General features: G+C 40.2%; 1 protein-coding gene across 4 annotated transcripts in view; it reads right to left on the bottom strand.

Moving 5' to 3' along the window:
- Nucleotides 1-10,937, bottom strand: part of LOC146573276 (equilibrative nucleobase transporter 1-like) — an 11,169-nt gene extending 232 nt beyond the window's left edge. Inside the window, exons 1-13 of one of the 4 annotated variants that reach the window (XM_085277973.1) lie at nt 10,856-10,937; nt 8,532-8,775; nt 8,299-8,428; nt 6,749-6,795; nt 5,563-5,639; nt 5,359-5,451; nt 3,634-3,773; nt 1,683-1,822; nt 1,384-1,527; nt 1,190-1,297; nt 930-1,116; nt 625-736; nt 1-80 (exon numbers count right to left, since the gene is read on the bottom strand). The exon at nt 1-80 is cut by the window's left edge and continues 232 nt beyond it. In XM_085277973.1, the coding sequence (XP_085134099.1) occupies nt 1-80; nt 625-736; nt 930-1,116; nt 1,190-1,297; nt 1,384-1,527; nt 1,683-1,822; nt 3,634-3,773; nt 5,359-5,451; nt 5,563-5,639; nt 6,749-6,795; nt 8,299-8,428; nt 8,532-8,712 (1,439 nt within the window). In that variant the 5' untranslated portion in view covers nt 8,713-8,775; nt 10,856-10,937. Of the gene's footprint in view, nt 81-624; nt 737-929; nt 1,117-1,189; nt 1,298-1,383; nt 1,528-1,682; nt 1,823-3,633; nt 3,774-5,358; nt 5,452-5,562; nt 5,640-6,748; nt 6,796-8,298; nt 8,429-8,531; nt 8,776-9,527; nt 9,857-9,918; nt 9,991-10,855 lie in introns of those variants that run through there. The other 3 variants (XM_085277974.1, XM_085277975.1, XM_085277972.1) reach the window with 3 other exon arrangements.
- Between the last annotated feature and the right edge of the window lie 14,154 nt (nt 10,938-25,091).

Genomic DNA, 25,091 nt, shown 5'->3' on the forward strand with positions numbered 1-25,091 from the left:
CCTTGTTTTCTGCAGTGGATGAAGACGTTTGTAGGATGGATGAACGCCAGCAGAGTGAGAAAAATAAGACTGATGTCCACCTGGAACAGATTCAGACAAAAGTTTGCATTCACATGAGCACAGCTAATGCAAGAAAAGTGTATTAAATATTGACCTGTGTTGATATTAAGCCACTGCTGGGTTGTTCAATGTTAAATCAATCAGAGACACTCAAGTATAGTGACATTTAATGAAGCAAAATATCAACTTTTTGTTGTAAATATTTACAGGACCTCATCGAGGTGGGGGAATTTGGTACTTATTAATGTTACTAATTTTTCAGCACTTTTGACTCATCGTAACTTCATAACGATATGTACAATGTAAATAGTCATGAAAATACAGTAAACCCATTAAATGAGATGTGTCCAAATTTTAAAAAGAAAATCTATGTTTGACCTTAACCTTGAGGTCACTGAGATTGGCACCTGTCCGAGATTTTTATTAGATACACGTATGAGATCAATTTGAAGCTCCTACATCGCTCTGTTTTTAAGCTATTGCATTCACGTGTCCTGTCTGCCCGCCTAGCAGGGTGGCAGTAATACCTCATCAGGTTTTTACGGATGAGGGGTAAAAACCTACATAAAACGGATATTCTCTGACCACGGAGACGAGGGGGTACTGCAGCACAGAGACTCCAGCGGAGACAGCCATCACCAGGCCATACAGCTTTCCAAAGTGACAGGCTGGAAAACTGAAAGAGCAGAAACCAAAGGATTATAACGTGTCTGTGTCTAACTGATGAATAAATTCTCTGTTACCTCAATCTGAAATTATTTTGCCTCCTGAAATTGTATTTTAATTGAAACTGAGAAGTTTAGAGGACAGGGGAAACTCAAAAAAGCGAAACTAGTGAAGTTTTAAATGTGTGTTTGATATAAACTCACGCGATGCTAAGGAAGGCTGCATTCCCCCCATAAAGGAAGGAGCGATTGAGGACCTGCAGGACGAAGGTGAAGTACTGCAGTGGGAGAAAAGCAATGGAGGCGCACACAGAAAAGAGGAGGCACTGCAGGGCAGTCAGGAGCAGGGACAGGTAGGAGGAGCGCAGGTCTGCCTCTTGCTCCGTCTCTCCTACAGTACAAGAGAGATTCAGAAGGAGTTTCCACATGAAAACAAGTCGTTCTAACAACATTCACTGATTTACCCGGAGCCAGAGGCTTCTTCTTGTGTCTGTCCATGATGAGTCCGTTCCAGGGGGCACACAGGATGCCACACAGCTGAGTTATTGCGAACGCATTGGTGTACTGGCTCACTGATGATTTAGGGATGGATGAGAAAACAAGAGAATGAAGTCAGACAATATCTGGATCAAAGATGATAATGAGGACAATGACTTACCCAGGTTGGAGTCACCATCAGCCAGCCGGTTCAGCATGGAGTTGAGCGTGCCAATGAAGAAGTAGTGTCTCAGCTGCATGATGGACAACCACACCAGGTGAAATATGAAGAACCTGGACTTGACACAGCTGCCGAACGACTGCACTGAACACACAAAACAGGGTGTAAAACATCAACAAATACATGCTACTTTGTTACACGTATTTGTATTTGTATTTGCCTGCAGTGGTTTCTTTGTTGGCCAAACAGTAGAAACACTTGACACAAACAGTTTTGGATGGTAAAGTGGCTATAAGAACCTTTTTCTGTGTTTTGAGCCTCTGTCCTACCCTCGGGTGCCAGCGACGTGTTCTCCGTCTCAGGGGATTCCTGTGTCGGCGGACCTTCCTTTATCTCAGTCTCCTCCACAGTGTCAGTGTTTCCCTTTCCACAGTTTATCCTGAACGTCAGAAAAAAGTGTGATTAACAAATGAATGCACATTCAAAATCAACGTTGCACTGATCACTTTTGTTCTTTTGTTAGTGACTCAGGATTATTAAAAATCAAAAGGTTTATGCTCGTCATCTGTGGTGAAAGATGAAGAAAACAAAGAAAGTGTTGTGACAGGGAAAGCGGAAAGCAAGTGGAGAACATATACCACCTGATCTGTTCCCTGAAGATCAGGACCTCACTGCTCACTCACTCATTAACCAAGAAAATTGGGTTTAAATAATGACATCCAGCATGGAAAACTTCTTTTTTGCTTGGTTTTTGTACTAGTGAAACTTGTAGGTACAATAAAGCACCTTTTCCATTGGTACCTATTTGGATTTAGTCGCCACAGCTCCACTTGGATGGACTGCGTTAAAAGTCCACTTCTTTACGGCACCTTCTTTAAACCACGTTACCCATGATGCACCTCAGCATTGTACTTCCATTTGGGAACGTGTTCAGTGCGGTTCTGCACAGGTGTGTTGGAGGAGTAACGTATTTACTTGTGTGAGTTAATACTATGTGCGTGCTTACCACCTGACCACACACGCACTCACACCCCCTTTACATTTAAATATATTGTAATTCAATCACATTCCCACAAATGCTGTTCATCTGGTTTATGCCATCTGCCATCTCCTTCATTAAATTTGTTTGAACTACATCACTGTGGAGTACCATTCCTTCTTACCGAGGATGACACAGTTCAATTCAATTCAATTTTATTCATATAGCGCCAAATCACAACAAAAGTCGCCTCAAGGTGCTTTATATTGTACAGTAGATACAGAGAAAAGCCCAACAATCACATGACCCCCTATGAGCAAGCACTTTGGCGACAGTGGGAAGGAAAAACTCCCTTTTAACAGGAAGAAACTGGCAGAACCAGGCTCAGGGAGGGGCGGGGCCATCTGCTGCGACTGGTTGGGGTGAGAGAAGGAAAACAGGATAAAGACATGCTGTGGAAGAGAGACAGAGGTTAATAACAGGTATGATTCAGTGCAGAGAGGTCTGTTATAGTGAGTGAGAAAGGTGACTGGAAAGGAAAAACCTGCCTACGTCTATTGCAGCATAACTAAGGGAGGATTCAGGGTCACCTGGTACAGCCCTAACTATATGCTTTAGCAAAAAGGAAAGTTTTAAGCCTAATCTTCAAAGTAGAGATAGTGTCTGTCTCCCGAATCCAAACTGAAAGCTGGTTCCACAGAAGAGGGGCCTGAAAACTGAAGGCTCTGCCTCCCAGTTGAAGCGTGATCGGCAATCAGTGCAAACATATATTACAGACTGGTTTTCCATTACTATCCAATACCATCTAATGTGTATGGTCATCTTCACAGCAACGTAGGCAAGCATCCCATGACATAATTATGACGTATGCGACACGAACACTACAACAAAGGTGGAGGTTGGTGATGATATACCTACCGTTGTTGTTGTAGCCATTTCCCTCGTTCTGGGATTTAAAAAATGGTGGTTTTGATTTTCACGAACAACAACAAGAATTAGAAAAATATATACTTCTGAATTCAATCACTACACCATCCAAATGCTACGTCCACTTTAAATTAAAAAGGTAAAAGACTTCAACTTTGTCAGTAATATTTTGTATTTGATTCCTTATTTAGGTAGTTTTTCACAGAATAAGAACAAATTACACAAAAACATGTTAATAATACTGAATTTGTGCTTGAAATATGTGTTTAAGTACAGATTTTGTGTGTATCAAAGACGCCCACTGTCTTTATGACCTGAATGGCAAAAACCTATCATGCTCTCACCCGTAGGTGTAGTTTTCAGGCAGAGTGTAGGGGATGTGGGTTTTTGGCATCAGCAGGAAAGTTCTCGCCACGTGAATGCTGCTGCAGATGGTCAGGAAAATGAAAGAGTAGTGGAGAGAGATTCCCTGTTCGTACAGAATCTGCAGGGGAAAAAAAGGTCACTTATATATATATATATATATATATATATATATATATATATATATATATATATATATATGTAGGTGGATGCTGACACAGGTGGCTATCTTCCCACCTCCACTAATTTAAGTCGCTATGCTAGGCCTCTGATATGTGTGTGGCTCTGACCAATGAAATGGCGTGCTGTGTCTTACAGCCAATCCAAGAGGCCTTTGCTTAAATTTTGATAAATGCAATTCTAGTAGGCGGCGCTATCTAGATACCATCTCTTCTGTTTAAGGAGGATGTGGTTCTGTTGGTTTGTTGGATGATCACCAGCTCTTACTGGGGCAGCTGAAGCAGGAGTGAGAATTAGCACCTGGAAGTTTGAGGCCATGGTCTATAGTTGGAGATGGGTGGATTGCACATTGCTGTACCAAGTATCTCAGGGTTTTGAACAGTCTGTCTTTAGGGTAGACAGACTGGTGAAAGGTCCGCAGTGACTGGATACCATGCTAGTCATGCTGTGGTCGGCATGAAGCTGGACACTCTGGTGACAGTGGCAGAGAAAAGGACATTAAAGAAACTGATGGACATTATGAACAATGCTGGGCATCCTCTGCACACGGCCATAAACAATCAGAAGAGTCTGTTCAGTGACAGGTTGCTTCTCCCAAAGACAAGAACTAACAGACTTAAAAACTCCTTTGTCCCACACACCATCAAACTGTTTAACTCCTCTCTGGAGGGGAGAGGGAGGGGAAACAGGAGGACAAAGGAGGGGGGAACAACTAAGCTGTAGTGCCTCTTCACCTCACTGTACAATACCTTGTGCAATACTTTTTGTAAATAGTCAACAGTGCAATAGACTCAATACTTGAAATGTGCAATTCACTTGTATTTTTATTTTTTATTCCTATTTATTCTATTTATCCCCTTTGTATATTTTATTTATATTGTCTCTGTATTTATATATGTGTGTGTGTGTGTGTATATATATATATATATATATATAACAATTCTGTAACTGTAACTTCGGTCGTTGCTGTGCTTTTTGGAAGTCGAATTTCCCAGAGGAACCCACCCGAGGGATTAATAAAGTTCTATCTTATCTTATCTTATCTTATCTTATCTTATCTTATCTTATCTTATCTTATCTTATCTTATCTTATCTTATCTTATCTTAGTCTTTTATGGTGAAGAGAACTGGGTGTGAAGGAAAAACTTTCAATATGCTGACTGCTCTATGTTCCCATCCTCACCTTGGGCATAAGCTGAGAGTAATGACCGACAAAACAGGATGAGCTGCTTCAGTAGGGAGCCTGGGCTCTCCCTTAGAGATATGGAGAAGTGGGTCATTCAGGACTGGATGAAGGGATGTAAATTCTAATATTTTATTTATATAGTATTCAGCACAAATTCACAGTTATATTTGTTGGTGCACCAGTACAGCTATGGGATGCAGCTTGTTTCCACCTTTTTTTTTTGCCAAATAAGAATAAAACTGCACTTCAGTAAAGTAGTAGTGGCACTAGTGTGGGGACAGTGTTGTTTTATCCATCTAATGTGTGTGACAAATATGAGTGTAGCAATTATCAGTCCCACCTTAACGATGAGAAGCACAGCAGAGGAGGAGTCAAAGGCACCATTGTAGAAGGTGATGATGGTGGAGCGATGAGCAGGGAACAGGTTGCCCACCTTTCCGTCACACAGATACACGGATCATCAGGACAAAATATGTTTGAAAGTTTAGAAGTGGCTCAAGTGTATTTCTGTTTAGGAACAGAAACTTTCTACAGGTGTAGTTACCTGCATGTTAGTTATGAGCAGTAGGACTCCACCCACAGCAAGGAGAGACAGGGCGGGGTAAAGCAGATTTGAAAATTCTACAAGACACAGAAATACAAACATTAGGAATGTGATGTTGCACAATATTAAAGGCAGTTAGAGTTAAAACTCCAGAGTCACGGTGTAGAGAGCAGCAGAGCAGCAGAAGTGCTGACGAGCAGTTAAAATGCTGAATAATCATGTTTGAAAACAAACTTTTTGCTTTCCCCAGCAGCAGTAAAGGGTTACAGTCAGGGATGGATTCAGTGACCCTGAACCTTTAAACTTTCTATAGGTCAGGCTGATGGGGCGTTTTGTTGTTCGTGGTCTCTCTGTGCCCTCATTCTCTCTCTCTTCTCTTTTCCCCCTATTCCACAAACATCGAGGCTGAGCCTGTTTCTGCCGGAGGACTTTTCCCATTAAAAGGGAACACTTGCCTGTAAACAGGCGACAGCCTGATTTGTTAAGCTTTCTCTCTAATATTGTAGAGTATTCACATTGCGCCTTAAGATAACTGCTGTTGTGATACGATATAAATGAGACTGAAATCAAATGCCAATGGCTATACTGGAAAATAAAGAACACGCGTTAAATATGTTAATGACCAGAATTATGCACAGTTGTGCATAATTCTCACAGTGATTGTGATTATTTTACTGGGATTCATCATATACAAGGGGTGTTACAGTGACTACGTCATCAGGCATGTAGTGAAAACAACTTTTACCTGTTTTCTGTCATTCGTGTTTGGTATGGACCGAGCAGTAGCTGAGGAGATGAAACCTGCTTTGTGCTTAAGATGAGAAAGCCAACACAGCTGCTCTTTTTTAAAAAACAAAGGTGATTCTTTCACAGGCTTGTCCACAAGAATATGAAATGTGAGGCCAACACTGGCTAGCACATGCAAGTTATACTACTAACTGCTAATTAGCTAAAATGGTGTTGTCACAATAGCTAGGGTGTTCAATTTCTACACTTCAGCACACAGAATAAGCTTTCAGGTATTCAAATAAACCCAACACAATGTGACCAGAACACGAAATTCCCACAAGGAAGGGATTATGGAAAAGGTGGAAATTATGAGACAGAGGTGAAAGGTGAATCTAATAAAAACAAAAAAAAGACTCATAAATATGTGTTTTCTAATAATCGTAACCTGTGCACCTACCTGGGCTAGAGAGGGCCACCAGCAATGTACCGCCACTAAAAAGGGCTCTGGAGAGGGAAAAGTATCATAAGGACACATAAAAGCTTCTGTTTTTGCCATCAGACATCAGCTACGAGGAGCAGAGTTCCTATGAGGGAGCATTGAGACATTGGTTGGTGGCCTTAGGGTGATTTTGGCCTGCAGCGAAGTCGCCTTGAGCGTTAACAGACATAAGCTGGCAAGGTTTTCTGAATCCACTCAAACTGTCCATTCTCCCCTCAGATACCACATAAGCTCATGCATGTAGCCTCTCTCGACAGGACGATGAAACGTGGAAGAGAGTGAAAAACTTAACAGAAAAGTCTAGATGCAGCTTAATGCTGAAAAACAAGTACCAATCAGGGGGCAGCATAGTTAAAAACAGCAGCATAAATACACAAAACAACTGAGTTTTGTGTAAGTAGTTTTTGTATATATAGCAAAAGTTGACCTTGAAAAGGCTTGTTGGTCTGTACCAAATCTTGTATTTTGTAATCTGAATAAATTGCTCTTCAAATGAACACTGACTAAAGAAATAATCTGGCACGATTTCCATTAACATTAGAACAATATAATCTGGTACTGACAATTAACTACCTATTTTATTTAAAAATCAAGTAGTGACTCAACAACACTCATTAATTCCTAAATTGTGTAATAATTCTTGTTGCGCATGTTTTACAAAGTTACAGACTTTCTCTGCGTCTCTCCACATGTTTGAGTATAAATCATCTGACAGGAAGTAAAAGATGAATTTGACTGAATAACTGCATATTTTACCAAATTTTCTATAAATAATCTCATTGAAATTAATTACTGAGATTCTCTAACCCAGATCTCACAATATAATCTCATACTCTCCTGATCACTGCAATAAATAAGAAACTTAAGTGATAACATGTTACACCAAAGCTCTAAAGCAAATCTGCATTGCTAAGTGTTCCAGCAATGATTAACATAACAGGTTTGGAATAACAAATGTTTTCTCATGGGAGATGGATTATTTGAATATTGTGAGGTAGATGATTTCATAGTACGCGCCTTGGGGCAGCTATAGTATGTGATTGTGTGATTTCGTGGTATATAAACATAACTGAGTTTTTTTGGACATTTTTTTGTAACCTGTGCAGAGAAAAAGTTCATTTACTAAAAAAGAAAATAAATAAAGTGTTACCTATTGATCCGGACTCTGAACCAGATTAAACCATTAACATTACCAAGTATTAGTACTGATACTAGAAACTGTCAAATATATTTTGGGGTTGAATGAGGTGGGTTCTGTTTCAGTCTAATCTCTGTGCCTTGTTTTACCATGTACTAATCTTAACTAATCTCAGACTTTTTGTGTTTCTTTGCTGAAACTAATTGGCAGACAAGGTTTTTTTTTATTCTGCTGGAGGTCTGACCTACAAAGGTATCATAGTTTACTTATAAAATATTGTTGATTAACAACATTTTGGGCAAACAGCAAGAAATAGTTAACAATTGTGTGTTTGGGTCTGCAGCCCAGACGTATTTCAGCACTGACTTACATTGCCAGCAGTCTGGTCAGCAGTGTGCCACAGTGATCAAATATGTAGCCATTTAATAGAGTCAGGAAGTTGTTGAGGAAGGAGGCCACAGTAAAAACCAGCGAGAACTGCTCATCCTGACCACTACAGTCTGGAAGAAAAACAAACAGAAACACACACAAATATATCTGAAACCTGCTTCTGTGGTGTCCTGGATGAGTGTCCTGTCCAATCTAAACTCCAGAGTTGCTCACCTTTACTATCCGTTGTGCTGTTAGTGTCGACACACAGCCAACCAAAGTATTCCTCTTTCTTCAGCACAAAGACCAGGGAGGCATGGCCAAACACCAGGCCGGCAAATAACAGACACTCCAGCAACCCCGTGATCAGGGTCAGCCAGTAGCGCAGGCTGTAACCAACTACAGTTCCCTGCATTTTTCACTTCGTCTTTCCAGCTCACACAAAGGTCAAACAGAACTTCTAGACAGATCTCTGTTCCTAAACCATGGAATAAAAAAATAACAGGTATACTTTTTCAGTTTTACATGCCTGAAATACAGCAAAAACTGTTCAAGAAGTGATCACGAACGCAAGAGGGAGCAACATCTGTGTGAGCATGGGCAGTATATGAACTGAAGGCTAAAGATGATAAAAAATAAAGTTAACATTTTCTCATAGAAATACTGAATGTTCATCAAAATTCATTGTGCAATGTGAAATGTTGCAATGTACACAATCACGGCAGCACTGGCTCTCTCATTTGCTTTATTTTCCCTAAAAGCCTTCCACACATTCATCTTAGTTTCACTTCATATTTGTTACTTGGTGCTCCATGCCCCACCTGCCGCAGCAGGTTCAGAACCACCACATGAGAGGGAACCACAGTGTGGCATCTATACTAACTTGAACCCCGTAGGTTAAGATTTTACATACAAACAAATAGTAGCTGCACACAAAAAAGCCACAATCAATTTCATCTTAACTCATTAGAATAGAATAGAATAGAATAGAATAGAATAGAATGATCCTTTAATTGTCCCACAAGGGGAAATTTGGTTGTAACAGCAGCCAAAAAGACACATATACAAACAAACAGTACACAGGACACAGAACAGAAACATACACAATTTTTCTTACATATTTACTAATTAATAACCAGATTAGCAATAACTCCACTTTTCCTTAAAACAGTTCCATACTTTTGTTAAATAAAACTGACTACAATAACACTGTGATGAACACACTTTTACCTTAATGTTTCCCAGTGAGTTTATTTGCATGGTGTATATGGTCCATTTATATTCTCCTCAAGTTAAACTCATTCTGCAAAGCGCAGAGACTACAGACAGGGCAACAGTTATCACCAAGGGGTGGTGGCTGTAATCCAGATTAATCCCGATAATCTACGTAATGACATATGGCACTACACAGACAAGAACGCTCCAAATGTGACCATTAAAACACGATTATTCAAGAAATTTATCACAGTGTGAGGTTTAATAGCATAAATACTTGTATAAAACACAAATATACGTCCAGTTTTCTATGCAGAGGCAAATAATTAACTCATTTTAGTAGAAATCCAACAAAACATGTTTCTAAGCGCTGACCCTCATGAAAAAGAAAAGAAACAATGCTTACCCCATAACCTCTGGGTAATCCACACATGAGACTCTGTGGGGCCATGATGCATCTTGCACCCGATAAGCAGCGTTTAATGGGCAGAGAGCTTTACTCTCTGTTTATAGATGCAGCTTTAATCCCAGACAGACGGACACAGGGCGGGAAACCACGTTTATACACTGATTCCAGTATCAGTCTAATTATGAGTTATAAACGAATCTAACGGACATGCAGTCCAGCCTGTTGACAGGTTTTCTCCCTGCTTCATTTGGAGCTCGTTTTAAATAAAAATCAGCCTTAGGATCTTACTGCAGGTAAAACAAGAAAACCCATTTTCTTTCAGAATGCCCTTACTCAAATATAATCTGCTATTGATGCATATTTCACACTTTTTAACATGCCCTGTGGCTATGAAAAATAAAGGTCAGCACTCATCTTATGGTGTAATTTCCAAACATTTCCTGTGTAATTTTGGTGGGTACAGCCAAACAAAGGATATAACATATGATATTCCAAGTATTTTTTTAAATTAATGAGTAAGGCTGTTCGATATAGCGATATATATCGGGTGACGATATAAAAACGTCTATCGTTTCATTTTACGCTATTGTTTGTTTCGTGGTGTTGCAAAATAAGCTGTTTACGGCAATATTTTTTCACCGTTTTGATGGTCACTGTAGTGGCTATATTAATTTCTTAAAGTTCTCTCTTTCTCTTATATTTAATATAACCACACTGGGCTACACCGCCAGTGTGGTATATATTATACTGTTGATGTGGTGAAATTTTCCTGAAGATCTACTACAAGAAGCTCATCACTGATATGCCACCCTGTGAGTTTTTCTGAATTTTAACTTAAAATGAATATAAGGGTTTTAATAAAAGTTAAATATGAAATACCTCTCACACTTGCGTCCACTCATATTTTCACTTCCTGCTATTGAATGTAACTCACTGCGGTTGGGGGCTCTGTTGGCTCTCAGGTGACTGTTTCCTCGCGGCTGCGTGCAGTGTTGGTGCTGTGTTGGTGCTGTTTGCGCTTAGTTCTGAAGCTGTCAATAAGAAACGAACATGGTGACTCATTATGGGTCAGTTAACTATTAGTGGTGTTTCAAGGCTTTTGTGTGTATTTGGAGTGTGGGGGGTGGGGGCAATGATTCATAATGTTGTTACATTGTTACAAAACCTGTACAGCTGAAACTGTAGAGAATATTTTTTCCATCAGTTGGACTCTAGTCACAGATACTTTTTGTTTCCCAGTGTCAGGTGGCCTTAACACTTTGTATATGACTGTGTAGCATTTGAAATGTGTAGCCAGCAGCTTGTGATTTTGATATTTTTTTAATGCAATTTGCAAGAAAATACACATCTTTTGATTGTATTGAAGATTTAAGATTGGTTGAGCCTCATCGGATTTTCTGTTTTTTAATTTTGCTGCAGCTTTCTTGTAATGGTTGCTTTACTACATAGCACTACACCTCTGATTATAACCAAGGTTTGCAGAAGAGCATGCATGAATGCAAAAAACATTAAACCTTAACGTCACACCAGCTGAAAACTGCACCAGAAATGGACAACAGAAGACTGAAAAATTGTTGCCGTTTTCCCACAGTCTTCACATACTATACAGGTTTAAGGCACCTCTGCATTGTTTTCATTGGTTCTCATGGAAGATAAGTGTCTCAAAGGGTAAATTTGGCTTTGAAAACAGATTACATACTAGCATAAGGCAAAAAAACAACAAAAAAACAGGGAGCTTAAGCTGGCCTGATTACCACATTGACCAACAACAATCTGTTGGGAAGTTGTAACTCCAAATGGTGCTTAAAAATAAAAGAAATATTTACCAGAAAGCAAGTGTGACAGGTGAGAAATGGGAACTGGGGAGGCACCGCCACTGGGTGGAGCTTGTGCAAGAGCCAGCAATAGCAATAGAAAGAAGAAGAAGAAGAAGAAGGGGAAAAAAATCTCTCATCTACTGATCGGAAGGTTGGTGGTTCGATCCTTGGCTCCTCCAGTCTGCATGTCAAGTATCCTTGGGCAAGATACTAACCCCAAGTTGCTCTCTGATGCATCCATTGGAGTGCGAATGTACTTAGAAAGCACTATGTATAGAGAAAGTGCTTGTGAGAATGGGTGTGATTGGGTGAATGTGGCATGCTGTATAGAGTGCTTTGAGTACACTGGGAGAGTAGAAAAGCGCTATATAAGAACCAGTCCATTTTTACCATTTAATAACCCCTGTCCATGAACTACCCCGGCCTTAAAGCTCTCCAACTACTTGGTGCTCTGTGCTGCAGTTTGGCACAGTATTTAGAAGCTTTTAGTAAACTTTAAAAAAAAAACACCTAATAATAATAATAACAATAATAATAATAATGAAATACAATGACCCAGCCTAGAAGTAATGAATGCATGAGCTAGAGACCTGGTTAAGCTCACTTGGCTGAGCAAGTGACTCACAAAGTCACTTACTGTAAGTGTGCAGGGTTTACACCTCGTGAGTCACTTGCAAAGGCCCTGGTTTAAAATTGCCCTAGGCCAGGGGTCGGCAACCTTTCTGATGACGAGTGCCATTTAGAATTTCCTCAGAGGCCAGTGTGCCATATGATTGCATTAGCAATAAATTTAAAAACGGTCTGTATTAATAGTTACACACTATATAGAACCACTTTATAGAATTATATTTGTTCGCAGATGTTGGCAGCTATCAGCGAATAGTTATCAGCTATTTCGAAACAAAAAAAAGACACTTTTTATCAATAACAAGAACTCCATAACAGCAAATGAACTGTACGACAGAAAATACAAACGCTATTTATGGTCTCCTCACAACAATGATAAGTAAAATAAACTGGGCCAATATGGCATGTTTGTTAATACAGGGATACACATGTTAATGTGATCTCTGGTCTCCCACTCAGAGACACAGGTCTCCGAGTGTCCAGCATTCAGAGGCTACCCAAGGACTCATGTGAGAGAAAATCTGCTCACACAGACATGTAGAGCCAAATACTGTCAATAAGGCCTCTGCAATGTTCTGAAGACAGTTAAACTTGTCAGTAGTGATGTCCAGCAGGTGAAAATGCAGCTCCATGAATATGCACACGCTGTGAATTCCAGCTGCTTCAATGTTGCATTAACTGGCATTAACTCAGCCAGTTAATGCGAGACAAATCTAGCTGCTCATTAAAGATTTCTGGTTTGATCAGAAAATAAAACATTGGTCCATACTCCTGAAAGTCCCAAAAAAAAATGCATTGTGTCTCGAGTCTACAGATGTATCCGTGTATTTCCACGGTGCTGATGCTGTGCTGAGCGGACAGCTCCTGAAGCTTTTGAAGTGTCGGAATGTGGAAATCTAACAACATCCCTCTTACCAGTAGGCTAAGTTATTTTTAGCCAATTACAAGTTGAATATGGTAGTTGGGGTTGTTAGTTAAGATACCGTCATTAAGAAGCAGCACAACTAATGTGTTTATGCGAGCTAATTTGGAGGGGCACTGCTGGCGCGGCCATTTATTTTTTAATGCACCTTCTCAGATTAATTCACTGCGTGTCGTGCCCAGGGCTGCACTGGGACAAAAAATCGGCCCGGCCATTTTGACTAGAGACCGGCCCACCAGGTATTAAAGCCATAAAGCCTTTGAATGAAAACAAACGCTGCTGTGACAGTGATGTACAGTCTTGTTGGTATATGTATGATTTCTATACATTTTACGTCAGATAAAAACTTTGGTTGTAAGCTTCAGATAATTATTTAATAACAGACAGACATTTTAAATGATAATAAGAAAGTATTTCTTTGTGCCCCCCTTTCCCTGTTAATGCCCTACCTGGCCCCCTGGCAAAACTTTGCTAGATCCGCCCCTGCACAGTTACCAGGTGTCAGCTACATAGAAAAGGATCCTGGTGTTATTTGTCTCTCAGAAACAGTTCACAACTTCCCTTCAACTCATTCATGTCACCTAAAAGATAAACCTGTTTCTTCATCACCTGTTCAGCTCTGATGATTCAGTAAGGACATCTCCTGGTTTCATCTTCATGTTTCCTTCTCACCAGATAACCAAACCAATATCATGACCAGCAGCTTTTACAGCTGTGGCTCCAGCAAACATCAGCTGATACTAGAAATTAATTGGTGCTGTTGTTTAGAGCGACATCCTGCGGTTTCCTCTTTCTGGTGCAAAGTGGGCGATAAACAAACAAGAGAGACGGGACTTGCGCCAGAAAAGCCGATCAGCTGATCAATTGATCAGTTTTATGATTGAAGTAGCAACAGGAGAGAGAGGGGAGAGAATGTGAGAAGAAGAGGCAGCTGTGCAGCGTAATGACAGAATAAATCCATCTTTGTGTCTTTTTCCTTTCTAGCTGAAGTACGGGACAAACTGTGTTCCTTTTCAGCTCAATATGAAATACGGAATATTTTCTCTGACGATTCCTTCTTTTTACAGGACGGTTGGCAACTCTACTAACTAACCTTATGAATAAAATAAAGTTCGCTATACAGTGCTGGTGAAAACTGTCATGCTAGCTATAGGCAGTACGACTTATTGTAACTGACTGTAAAAAGTCAGCACAACGAAAATAAACTCCACCTAAACTTTGTTTATATCTGACCCAGATAGACTGCAGGTCATAACTTCTTACCCGAAGTTCAGTTCACCTGACACTCGGACCGATGCTGCCTCGGGCGTATGGATGTTGGCGCTCACAGTGCCCTAATGTTTCATCAAGGCTGGTTGACTTGTCAGGGAGGAAATAGGGAAAATGCTAAAATACATAGGCTTTAATCATACATCGTATAGCATCAATGTCCAGATTAAGAAAAATTCAGTCGTACTTATTTGTTCAGTAAGCATGTTGAAGGACAGGTCCTGGTCAAAAATGACTCCAGGATTGCTGGAGGCCAAAGTAATCTAGAGTAAATATCTGGTTAGACACCATGTTTCTAAGATTTTTAGAATGAAGTACAATAAGTTTAGTTTTCTTTGAAGTTAGGAGAAGAAAAATATTCCAGGTCTTTATGTCATTAAGACATGTCTGTACTTATGCTGACTAATGCTCTACATCATTTGACTTCATTAATAAATAAAACTTGGTATCATCTGCACATCAGTGAAAATGTATGCAGTGTTTTCTAATAATATTGTCTCACACAAGCATGAAAATAGCTCTGGTCTCAACATGGAACTCTGTGGAATGAATTCTATCGTTGATTTAAACTAGCAGAGCACATTTCTTTGAATTCATTTTAATAATATTGGTTAGACTGTAAGATAATTATGCATAACCTTCACTAGTGAGGTTTCAGTGTTATGATGAATCCTAAACCCTGACTAAAACTCTTCAAATAAAATTATCATGTCAATTGAGGGTGTGTGGCAGGCAGGACGAGGACCTGAATGCAGGGTTCAAACAAAAGGTTGAACTCAAAACGGCAGCTTTATTTGCTGGAGAAAACTAAGACATTGAATACAAAAACTAGTGATGGCCCGCTTGAAGCTGACGCTCCGGTGTGTGTGTCAAAAAAATCAACACACTGCTTCAGAAGCACTGTGTCGAAGCTTGATTCGTTTAGCCACAGTCACGTGATCAGTGACGCCCGAAGCTTCATTTAGAACCTAACTGCTTCAGTATCTGATTCAATGGTTTAAAAGGAAGCGAATCATTCGCGGGATTTGTGGACTGTTTTGATGGCGACAGATAGCAAACCACTGATATTTTTACTGAGAGATTTGGAGCCAGCGAGGAATAGAGGAGTTTCTGTTGCGTGGGAGTATTTTGAGTTGATTTTGGTCAATCGGGTGGGTTTTCCAGCTTTGTGTTCTTGTTGTTTGCTTTTGTTTTGTGCGTGTTTATTTTTTCTGACAACAGGAAAAACTTAAAATGTCAAAAATCTGCTTTTCATAATATAAATATCATTAAATAACTTTAGAAAGACTTCTATTTGACTCTTTATATTTAATGTTATAAAATATATATTTTATGTTTTAAATAATCTTAAGCTGTTAGTCTGCAAAATGTGCAGCAATTTTATTTATTTATTCTCTTTAGCTGATAGTTTGTGGGGCCCAGTTAGACTGTATAACTGCATCTCTACCAGTTTCTGTGCACTCCAGCCTCTTCTGTGCCATGTGAAGGGATTTTCCTTAAGGCAGGAGAAATTATCTCCACAAAAAGGAACAGGTTCGGCCATCGCACAGTGGAACTAATTTTCTTCTTAAATACAAATGGAAAGGGTTACCTTAAATGCATCACGTTAATTTGCAAGTTCATAAGCATTTTCCCTTTCTAGTTCACAATCAATTCTACCCCCAGGTCAAAAATATGTATAGGAAAATTTCCCTAATGTAAAATTATTTATAAAAATACCCGTCTAGCGATTAACTGCATAAGTACATGGAGGCGGGACCTCACAGCAGAAGCCTACTCCATAATGTGTTGTACATTATTATATGTATATTATATGTAACGTGGTATTTTTCATTATTGTATTTACCAACATCAAGAAGTCACAAGCAAAGAAAGACCACACCATGGTGCATGTTTAAACAAGGAAAGTTTACTGGTCAAAATTATTTATTAAAGAAATAAACAACATTTTTGTCACCCCAACAAATACACGTTTAAAGCAACACAACAGCAGCCCAATATCAGACAGAATTCCACTCTGTAGAGTGGGCAATCATTGCAGTTGGTTTTATTTTGTGGATTCAAGCTGCTCTTCATATTTTTGCCCACCAGATGTCACCAGAGAGGATTGTGTTGAAAAGCTTCGAGTAATGAACCATTTTTCAATACAAGCTTCAATGCTTCAGAAAGCTTCATTTGGCCATCACTAACAAAAACTAACCAGGAAGTTGAAACAAGAAACTAGGAACTGTCATGAGCATGGTGGAGACAGGGAGCAACGACGGCATACAACACAACAAGGGGCAGTGGAAAACACAGGGCTTAAATACACATGGGAGTAACGAGGGAATGGGAACGGGAGGGAAACACAACTGGGACTAATCTGACATAATGAGACAAGGGGGAAGCAAAAGTCAAAACACTGAACACAGCACACGAGACTATCAAAATAAAACAAAACACAAGACAGGCATGGAGATCCATGCGATCTACTCCTTCAAGAATTTTAAAAAATACAATAATTTGGTCTGCAGTTAGCTGAAACAACTAACTGACCTTCAAAGTAAAAGAAAGGTAGTGGTGTGTAGCCTGTAACAGGGATCAACTGATCAAATTCACCAGTCTTGTAGGAATTGGCCATGCTGATGATTTAGAGGAAGACGCTATTTAAGTTAGTTTGGAAAGCTTGACAGAAGAGAAAAAAATATAAATAAATATCAACAGTCATTAAAGTTGCTGTATTTAATGAAAGGCCCGCTGGAATCCTGTGAATATTTTTATGTAATAATTATACATTTTTATTTGTTCAGAAATGCATGAAGTCATTAAAATTTTCACTTGAACATACTATATTGTCAATAAAAAGTTAAATGATAGGTATAGAATGACACCCATCCCTACAGTAGATGTGGACTAAATGGTTTTAGATGCCATGAAAAAAGTGTAAAAGTGTGTTTTTTCAAATCAGCGCCACAGGGCAGGGATAGCTCAGTAGGTAAAGTGGTCACCCCATGATCGGAAGGTCGGCGGTTCGAATCCACTTAACGGCTACCCTGAGGTACCCCTGAGCAAGGTACCGTCCCTACACACTGCTCCCCGGGCCCCTGCTTAGTGGGCTGCCCACTGCTTCACAGAGTGAATGGGTCAAATGCAGAGAAAAACAAGTAATTTCCCCATGGGGATCAATAAAGTATCCATTATTATTATCAAACATGCTTTTTCACCATTTTCACAATTATTCTGTTTGTTGTTAATTAAAAAAGTAAATAATAATCTAACAGTTATAGCAGTATTGTGCAAAAGTCTTGAACTACCCCAATTTTTTTTTATATAGAAACAAGACACTTCACCCGTTGCCTACTGGTGGTGGTCAGAGGGTCCGGTGGCGCCAGTGTCCGGCAGCCTCGCCTCTGTCAGTGCGCCCCAGGGTGACTGTGGCTACAATGTAGCTTGCCATCACCAGTGTGTGAATGTGTGTGTGAATGGGTGGATGACAGGTTGTGTAAAGCGCTTTGGGGTCCTTAGGGACTAGTAAAGCGCTATACAAATACAGGCCATTTTACCATTATAAACACACATACATAGTTACAATGCTATTATGATACATTGTGAGACACCATTGTGATCTGACATTCCATCCTATACTATGACATTGTCTTTGGTGCTTAGCTGAACTGTCAATGGTACACGATTGAGGAATTTATATAAAAATATTTGCGTATAACTTATAAATGTTGGCACTCACAGTGGCCTAGGCATTGTTTAGTTAAAGTTTCATCTAGATTGGGTCACTTGTCTTGGAGGAAATAGAGAGATAAGATAAGATAAGATAAGATAAGATAAGATAAGATAAGATAAGATAAAACTTTATTAATCCCTCGGGTGGGTTCCTCTGGGAAATTCGGTTTCCAAAAAGCACAGCACCGACAGAAGTTACACAAAGTTACAAATAGGGAACATACAAACATATAAGGCTAAATATGTTTTGAGACTACAGACAGAATTTTTGGGTTGAGAATTGCTTTAAAAGCTTTTTTTAATAGTAAAAGACGACATGGTTTAGTCAAACAGTTTTGTAAGGATTATAACTAAACACTAGATGGAGACAAACACAAACTGAACTTCATGCCAGACACTGGTTTTATTAAAGTAAATAAAATTTAATACCGCGAAACTTCACATTTATTTGTTAACTAAAACACGGTTTGATTAGTGTCTAATATTTTCTTAATATGGAAAAATAAAAATCAACCCATTATGAACGATGTATATATATGTATATATATATGGGTGTGTGTGTGTGTGTGTGTGTGTGTGTGTGTGTATTTACAGTGGTCCTTTACTTTGAATCCTGTATTTATTGACTGTTTATTATTGTTGTCCATTTAACATTTAAGAGATTAACATAGTTAATTAATCATAGCATTTACATTAACAGTGTAGTACTTTTTAAATGATATTGAAATGGACTGTTTTTTCTTTTTCTAGAACGGTGCAGGATCTTTAAGGTTCTTTTGTTTTCTTGTCTAATCTGGCCTTCTTGTTCTTCAGTGTAACCATCTAGGTGCTCTACACCTTGTTATAAGCCCTCTGTATTTTCATTTGCTTGGAGACATAATAATAATAATAATGGTTCTCTCACGCCAACCGGTCGCAGCATATGGCCCCGCCCCTCCCTCAGCCTGGTTCTGCTGGAGGTTTCTTCCTGTTAAAAGGGAGTTCTTCCTTCCCACTGTCACCAAAGTGCTTGCTCATAGGGGGTCATATGACTGTTGGGTTTTTCTCTGTATGTACTATTGTAGGGTATAGCTTGCAATATAAAGCGCCTTGGGGTGATTTGGCGCTGTATAAATAAAATTGAATTGAACCACTTTAATTGTCTTCTTTGGTGCATAAGTGTTTCTGACCTGGGTGCATTATTCTTTTTTAAGAATTCCAGTGAAGAGATGTCAAATGTGAATTGAAAACATGGAATCACACCCAGTTAAATTTGAGCCCCCCAAAGTGAGGCACTGTGTATAAAATTTAATGTAATTCCTCAACTGTAAATGCATTTTTTTCTTTTGTTAAACTCCTTCAATTAAAACTGAAAGCCTGCAATTAAATTACAGCTTGACTGTTTGATTTAAAATCTCCTGTGGTACATGGACGTACCTGCACACCAGTTTGACTTCACTTACCCTTTGAGCTATTTAGAGGTGAGAAATGCTGCCATTGCCATGAGTGGTCTGATGGGGGAGGCAAAGAGACACGAATGTGACCTTGGAGGGAGTGGTTGAAGATAGAAAACATGGTTCCTGCTATAAGAAGGAAGAGCAGAAAAAAGGGGGGAAGAAAGAGCGAGAGGAGGGGGTGCTGACAACAAGCCTACAACACTGTCTTTCATCAAACTGTCATGCTGTTGTGTTGGCTGTTTCCCAGCTCCTGCTTTTACTGCCAGTGCATGTACCAAGCAACACCAAACAAGCATAATCAATCCCAACCAACTCGCCCCATACCCTCCTCCTTCCCCCCCTTTTTATCTGGTGGTGATTATTGACTGGATCTGAAGGATTTTCTTTTCCCCAAGACTTCCACTGAATCAATTTCCTCTCCTGGAAGACGTTTTTGGCTCTATCAGGGTCCAGAAACCCCAAACCCTCCCTCCTGTTGCTGGGAAACCACTCCAGTGATTTGTGTGTTGTCAGAGTGCATTACAGACGGTGATGTGAGAGCGAGAGAAAGAGAGAGAGAGAGACGCAGAGATGAGAGAGGAACCTTAGCTGGAGAGCGTGGAAGAAAGAGATGGAGAAGAAAATATACTATACGCACATCTACTCCAGCTCCATTTTTCTTTCACGCACTGTCTCCCTATAAACACACACTGCACTGTGGGGCTCGATTAACATGCTTTGATTCCCCCTCCTCCCTTTCTGTCTTTTCTCTTCCTCAGTTTCAGCTTTTGGGATTAAAGGAATGAGGAATGTGTTTGGCAGCAAAACTGTTGGGGGAGAATATTTGATGTTTAATTGATAGAGGCTGGAGCAAAAGACTTGTTATTTGCAATTACCCTAAATCATGAGATTGTGTGTGTGTGCACGTCTCTGTGTCCGTGTGTGAGAGAGATTTGCTGCCAGGAGTTGTCTGTGAGTGCTCTTAAGTGTGAATGCGCTCACACGAGAGTCAGAAACACCCTTCGCTGCCAAATACCTCACGCTGAAAAAAGTGTCACATTAATTAAAATCAACAGGGCCATCGTGAGCTCCGCTTCTGTGCCTGCATAGATTTTAACAGTGCAACGTCACAGTGTAATAAAACCTCAGTCGCAGTATTTAAAAAAAGCCTGCATGTAGATCTACTTTAGGTCATTTAATTGGTTTTAGGACAAGTCTGAAAGCTTCAGACGGAAAGATATTTAGTTTAACAAACATTACACAAATATTAACTTTTATTATCTAATAGAATATAATCATATTGGGCATCTCCTACCCAGTGAAAAGCAGTTTTTAACAGCAGCTCACACCTGTCATGCTCTGTAAGACTAACAGGTGTTAATTAAGTGCAGTCCCTCATTATCTGCACGAGAAAAAAGGAATATGGACGTTAAGGTCTCTTGAACACTGTTATTCAGAGAAATGACTCCCTATTTACTTAATTAGTTCATTACTACCTACCACTTAGTTAAGGTCCTCTTTGTGAATGGGTTTGATAGCAGCTGTTTTGACTTGTAATAATAAGAAAAGCGCAGGTGTTGCTAATGTTGACTATTCAGGTGTCCTAGTAATGACAATGTGCCAGTGAGCTGTCACGCACAATGCCAGGCAGCTACAAAAATTCTGAGGTGTTAAATATCAGAACGTAATAAAAAATCTATTTCACACCAGGTTGTGAGATTATTTAAAAACAACCCCAACACATGACTGATTACGCCATGTCATTATTAATTTAACTGTGTGTGAAGTGGTTAAAAAAAAAAGCAGTATGAGAAAAAGTAAGTGCACCTCATGACTCAGTAGCATGCAGATGCACCATTAACAGCAATAACCTGAGGTAACTGTTCTCTGTAGGTCTTTCTCAGTCTCTCACCTTGATGTCAAAGAATTCTGGCCCACTCTTATTTGTGGACAGATGTTGTGTCACAGCTCTTGCACCACAGAGGTCTGGAGTTTGACTGGGACATTGCAACACCTTCATTCTTCACTTTTTCAGTCATTCTGTTGTAATTAGCTGCTGTGATTGGGATCATTGTACTCCCATGGCTCGGGCTTTAACTGACCTCATGTTTGACTCTAGAATACTATTGTAATTGGACGTGCTCATGGTTGAGTCAATGGCTGCAGGCTACCCAGGTCATGTGGCTGAAGACAACCTCAACTCAAGATACGTCCAACACTGTGCTGACTGTTGATATGCTGTTTGTTTGGTTTTTTTTTCCCCCAAACGTGGAGTTGGGAATTATAGCCACACATCTCCACTTTGGTGATTTGTTCAAAGGACATTCCAGGAGTTCCAGGAGTTGGTTTGTTAAGATCCAACTTTTAAAACCTAAGCCCTGCTGTCATGGAACGGACATATTATAGTTGTTTAAGAAGTGTTACTACCACCTAGTGGTAACTAAGCAGAATGTCTTTTTTGTAGAGGAAGTGATATACAGGAAGTTGTGTGCTCTTTAGCTGCTGCAGTGACAGCATTTGTAATCTGATGGCAATCTCTGCAATCCTGGTGTTAAAGTCCACAATATCGGCTTCATCCGTAAGTTCCTATACATTTAATGTGTATTAGTAAGTTTTGACGCTGTTTTGAGTTAAATCATATGGAGGCAGGTAGATGCTTGTATTTTGTCAGCAGATGCTTTATCTGTGGTCGTGTGTTTTTCGCTAGAACAATGTTATTCTCCCAGTGTAATGGAACATGTCTTCATTGTGTATTTTGTATTCCTTTTCTTTGTACAGTTTTACAAAAAAGAGAGAGAGAGAGAATTTATTTTCATCATTAAATCCTGCCAAACACAACAAGCGGCCTGTTTCTTGGAGGATGAAGTGCTGGGAATAAAGATTGTTAAGCTAGCTGTATAGCTGAAATTACGTTGCCTGCAACAAACTTTAGTGAGGACAGCATAGTAAAAGGATGACCACTCAACGTGGAAGTTAAGAAGAGTGAAGGATTGTCAGTCTGCATCACACTGCAATGGAAGCCACAAGCGCCTCAGCACAAGCTTTAAAGGAAGATAGAGCTGAAGGCTCACGAGATGAAGTTGAATCGGGGTCTATTTATTCACGCCACAGCTCAAAGAGGTCACGCTCTTCACGCTCATCAACAAGCTCCAGAGTAAGCTATGAAGCAGCCAGGGCGCGAGCCAAAGCAGAAGCGGCGAAAACCAGACTAGCGTTCACGGAAAAGGAAGGCGAACTGAGAGTCGAAAAGGCCAGACTAGAAGCCAAGATAGATTATATTAGTCTACAGAAAGAAGCTGAGGCTGCCCAAGCTGAAGCTGAGGTGTTGGAGGCAGCTGCAGGAGACGTGAATGAATCCAACAACAAAGAATTTGACTTTCTGCCCTTGCCAGAGAGTGCATTGAAAAGGACTGATCACTATGTTACACAGCACACAAAAGATCAATTCCCACAAGAACCCAAAGTAGAGAATGATTCGACTTTACCGCCAACATCCACTCCATTTCCAAGCTACAATCAGAATGCACAGCCCCAGCTCATCGACAATGGAGCCAGCTTCCCTCCAAATAATGCTCAGCCACTCCATATGAACTTCCCACAGCAAGAAGATGAGCGCTATCAGCACAGGGTACTGCCCGACAATCGACCACATCTAAACAGCTCCCACAATAATGACTCATCTACAGATCTTGCCAAGTTCCTTGCTAAATCCCAGCTGGTTTCCTCAGGCCTAACAAAGTTTGATGACTTACCCGAACACTATGAAGCCTGGAGAGAAACGTTCATCAACACAATCGAAAGTCTGAGTCTATCAGCAAGTGAAGAAATGGATCTGCTTATCAAATGGCTGGGTAAAGAATCTGGTGGGCATGCAATCAGAATACGGTCTGTGAATATCAGACAGCCTAATGTGGGACTTAGAATGATCTGGGAAAGACTAAATAAAAAATATGGTGCTCCAGAGGTGATAGAAAGAGCTCTCTTTTGTAAACTTGAGAGTTTTCCCAAGATCCACAACAGAGAGAGTCAAAAACTACAAGAACTGGCTGACTTGCTTACTGAACTCGACGTTGCTAAACGAGAGGGTTACCTGCCAGGTCTAGCCTATCTTGATACATCAAGAGGTGTGCAGCCAATTGTGGAAAAGCTCCCTTTTTATCTCCAAGACAAGTGGCTGTCACATGGGTGCAAATACAAAAGAGATCATCATGCTGCCTTTCCTCCTTTCTCCTACTTCAAAGAATTCATCTGCAGAGAGGCTGAAGAGAGAAATGATCCCAGTTTTAACTATCCAGATCTTTTCACTAATTCTTACAGAAAAGAGAAGTCAAATCAAGCGAGACCTGTCTCCGTGCACAAGACGAACATATGCATGGCTTCAGAGCCCAAAATAGGAAATCCAGAGAAGCTATGCCCCATGCACCACAAGCCTCATTCTCTTCAAAAATGCAGAGGTTTTCGAAAACTGCTCTTGGAAGAGAGGAAAAGGTTCTTAAAAGAAAACAATATATGTTTTCGCTGCTGCGCCTCTACGACTCATCAAGCCAAATCTTGTGAGGCCACCGTAAAATGCAAGGAATGTGACAGTGATAAACACATTTCCGCTCTGCACCCCGGACCAGCTTCGCGCTCAGATGCAGTTCCTACTTCCTCGACAGAGAATGGCGGGGAGAGGTCGGACACAGAGGCACAGAGTGTCACATCCAGATGTACCCAGGTATGTGGGGATGGGTTTCAAGAGAAATCCTGCTCAAAGATCTGTCTGGTGAATGTGTATCCAAATGGCCACCAAGAGCAATGGCAGAAGATGTATGTCATTTTAGATGACCAAAGTAATGTTTCACTGGCCAGATCTGAGTTTTTTGACATGTTTGGTCTCAAGGGAGCAACCATGCCATACACACTGAAAACCTGTGCAGGCGTCATAGAAGCATCTGGGAGAAGAGCCCACAGTTTTATGATAGAATCGTTGGACGGGAAAGTTACCATGCCTTTGCCTGCACTTATAGAGTGCAATGATATCCCAAATAACAGGTCAGAGATACCCACACCCGAAGCTGCATGTCACCACCATCATCTTAAAAGAGTGGCAGATAAGATTCCACCACTTGACCCAGAAGCAGACATTCTTCTTCTATTGGGAAGAGACATTATAAGAGCGCATAAGGTTCGAGACCAGTATAATGGTCCACTAAACGCCCCATATGCACAACGCTTAGACCTAGGGTGGGTCATAGTTGGAGAGGTGTGCATAGGAGGTGCACACAACACGACTACAGTGAGTGCTATGAAAACCTGCATCCTGGAAAATGGCAGACCAAGTCACTTTGCCACGTGTGAGAATAAGATAAAGGTGAAAGAAAATCCTAATGGCAAAGATGAGAAAAAGAGAACCCCACCCAA

This window comes from Mchenga conophoros, linkage group LG6 (genome assembly GCF_057382185.1).
Source record: "Mchenga conophoros isolate Kocher_MC1m ecotype Shallow Benthic linkage group LG6, M_conophoros_male_GT1.1, whole genome shotgun sequence".
NCBI lineage: Eukaryota > Metazoa > Chordata > Actinopteri > Cichliformes > Cichlidae > Mchenga > Mchenga conophoros.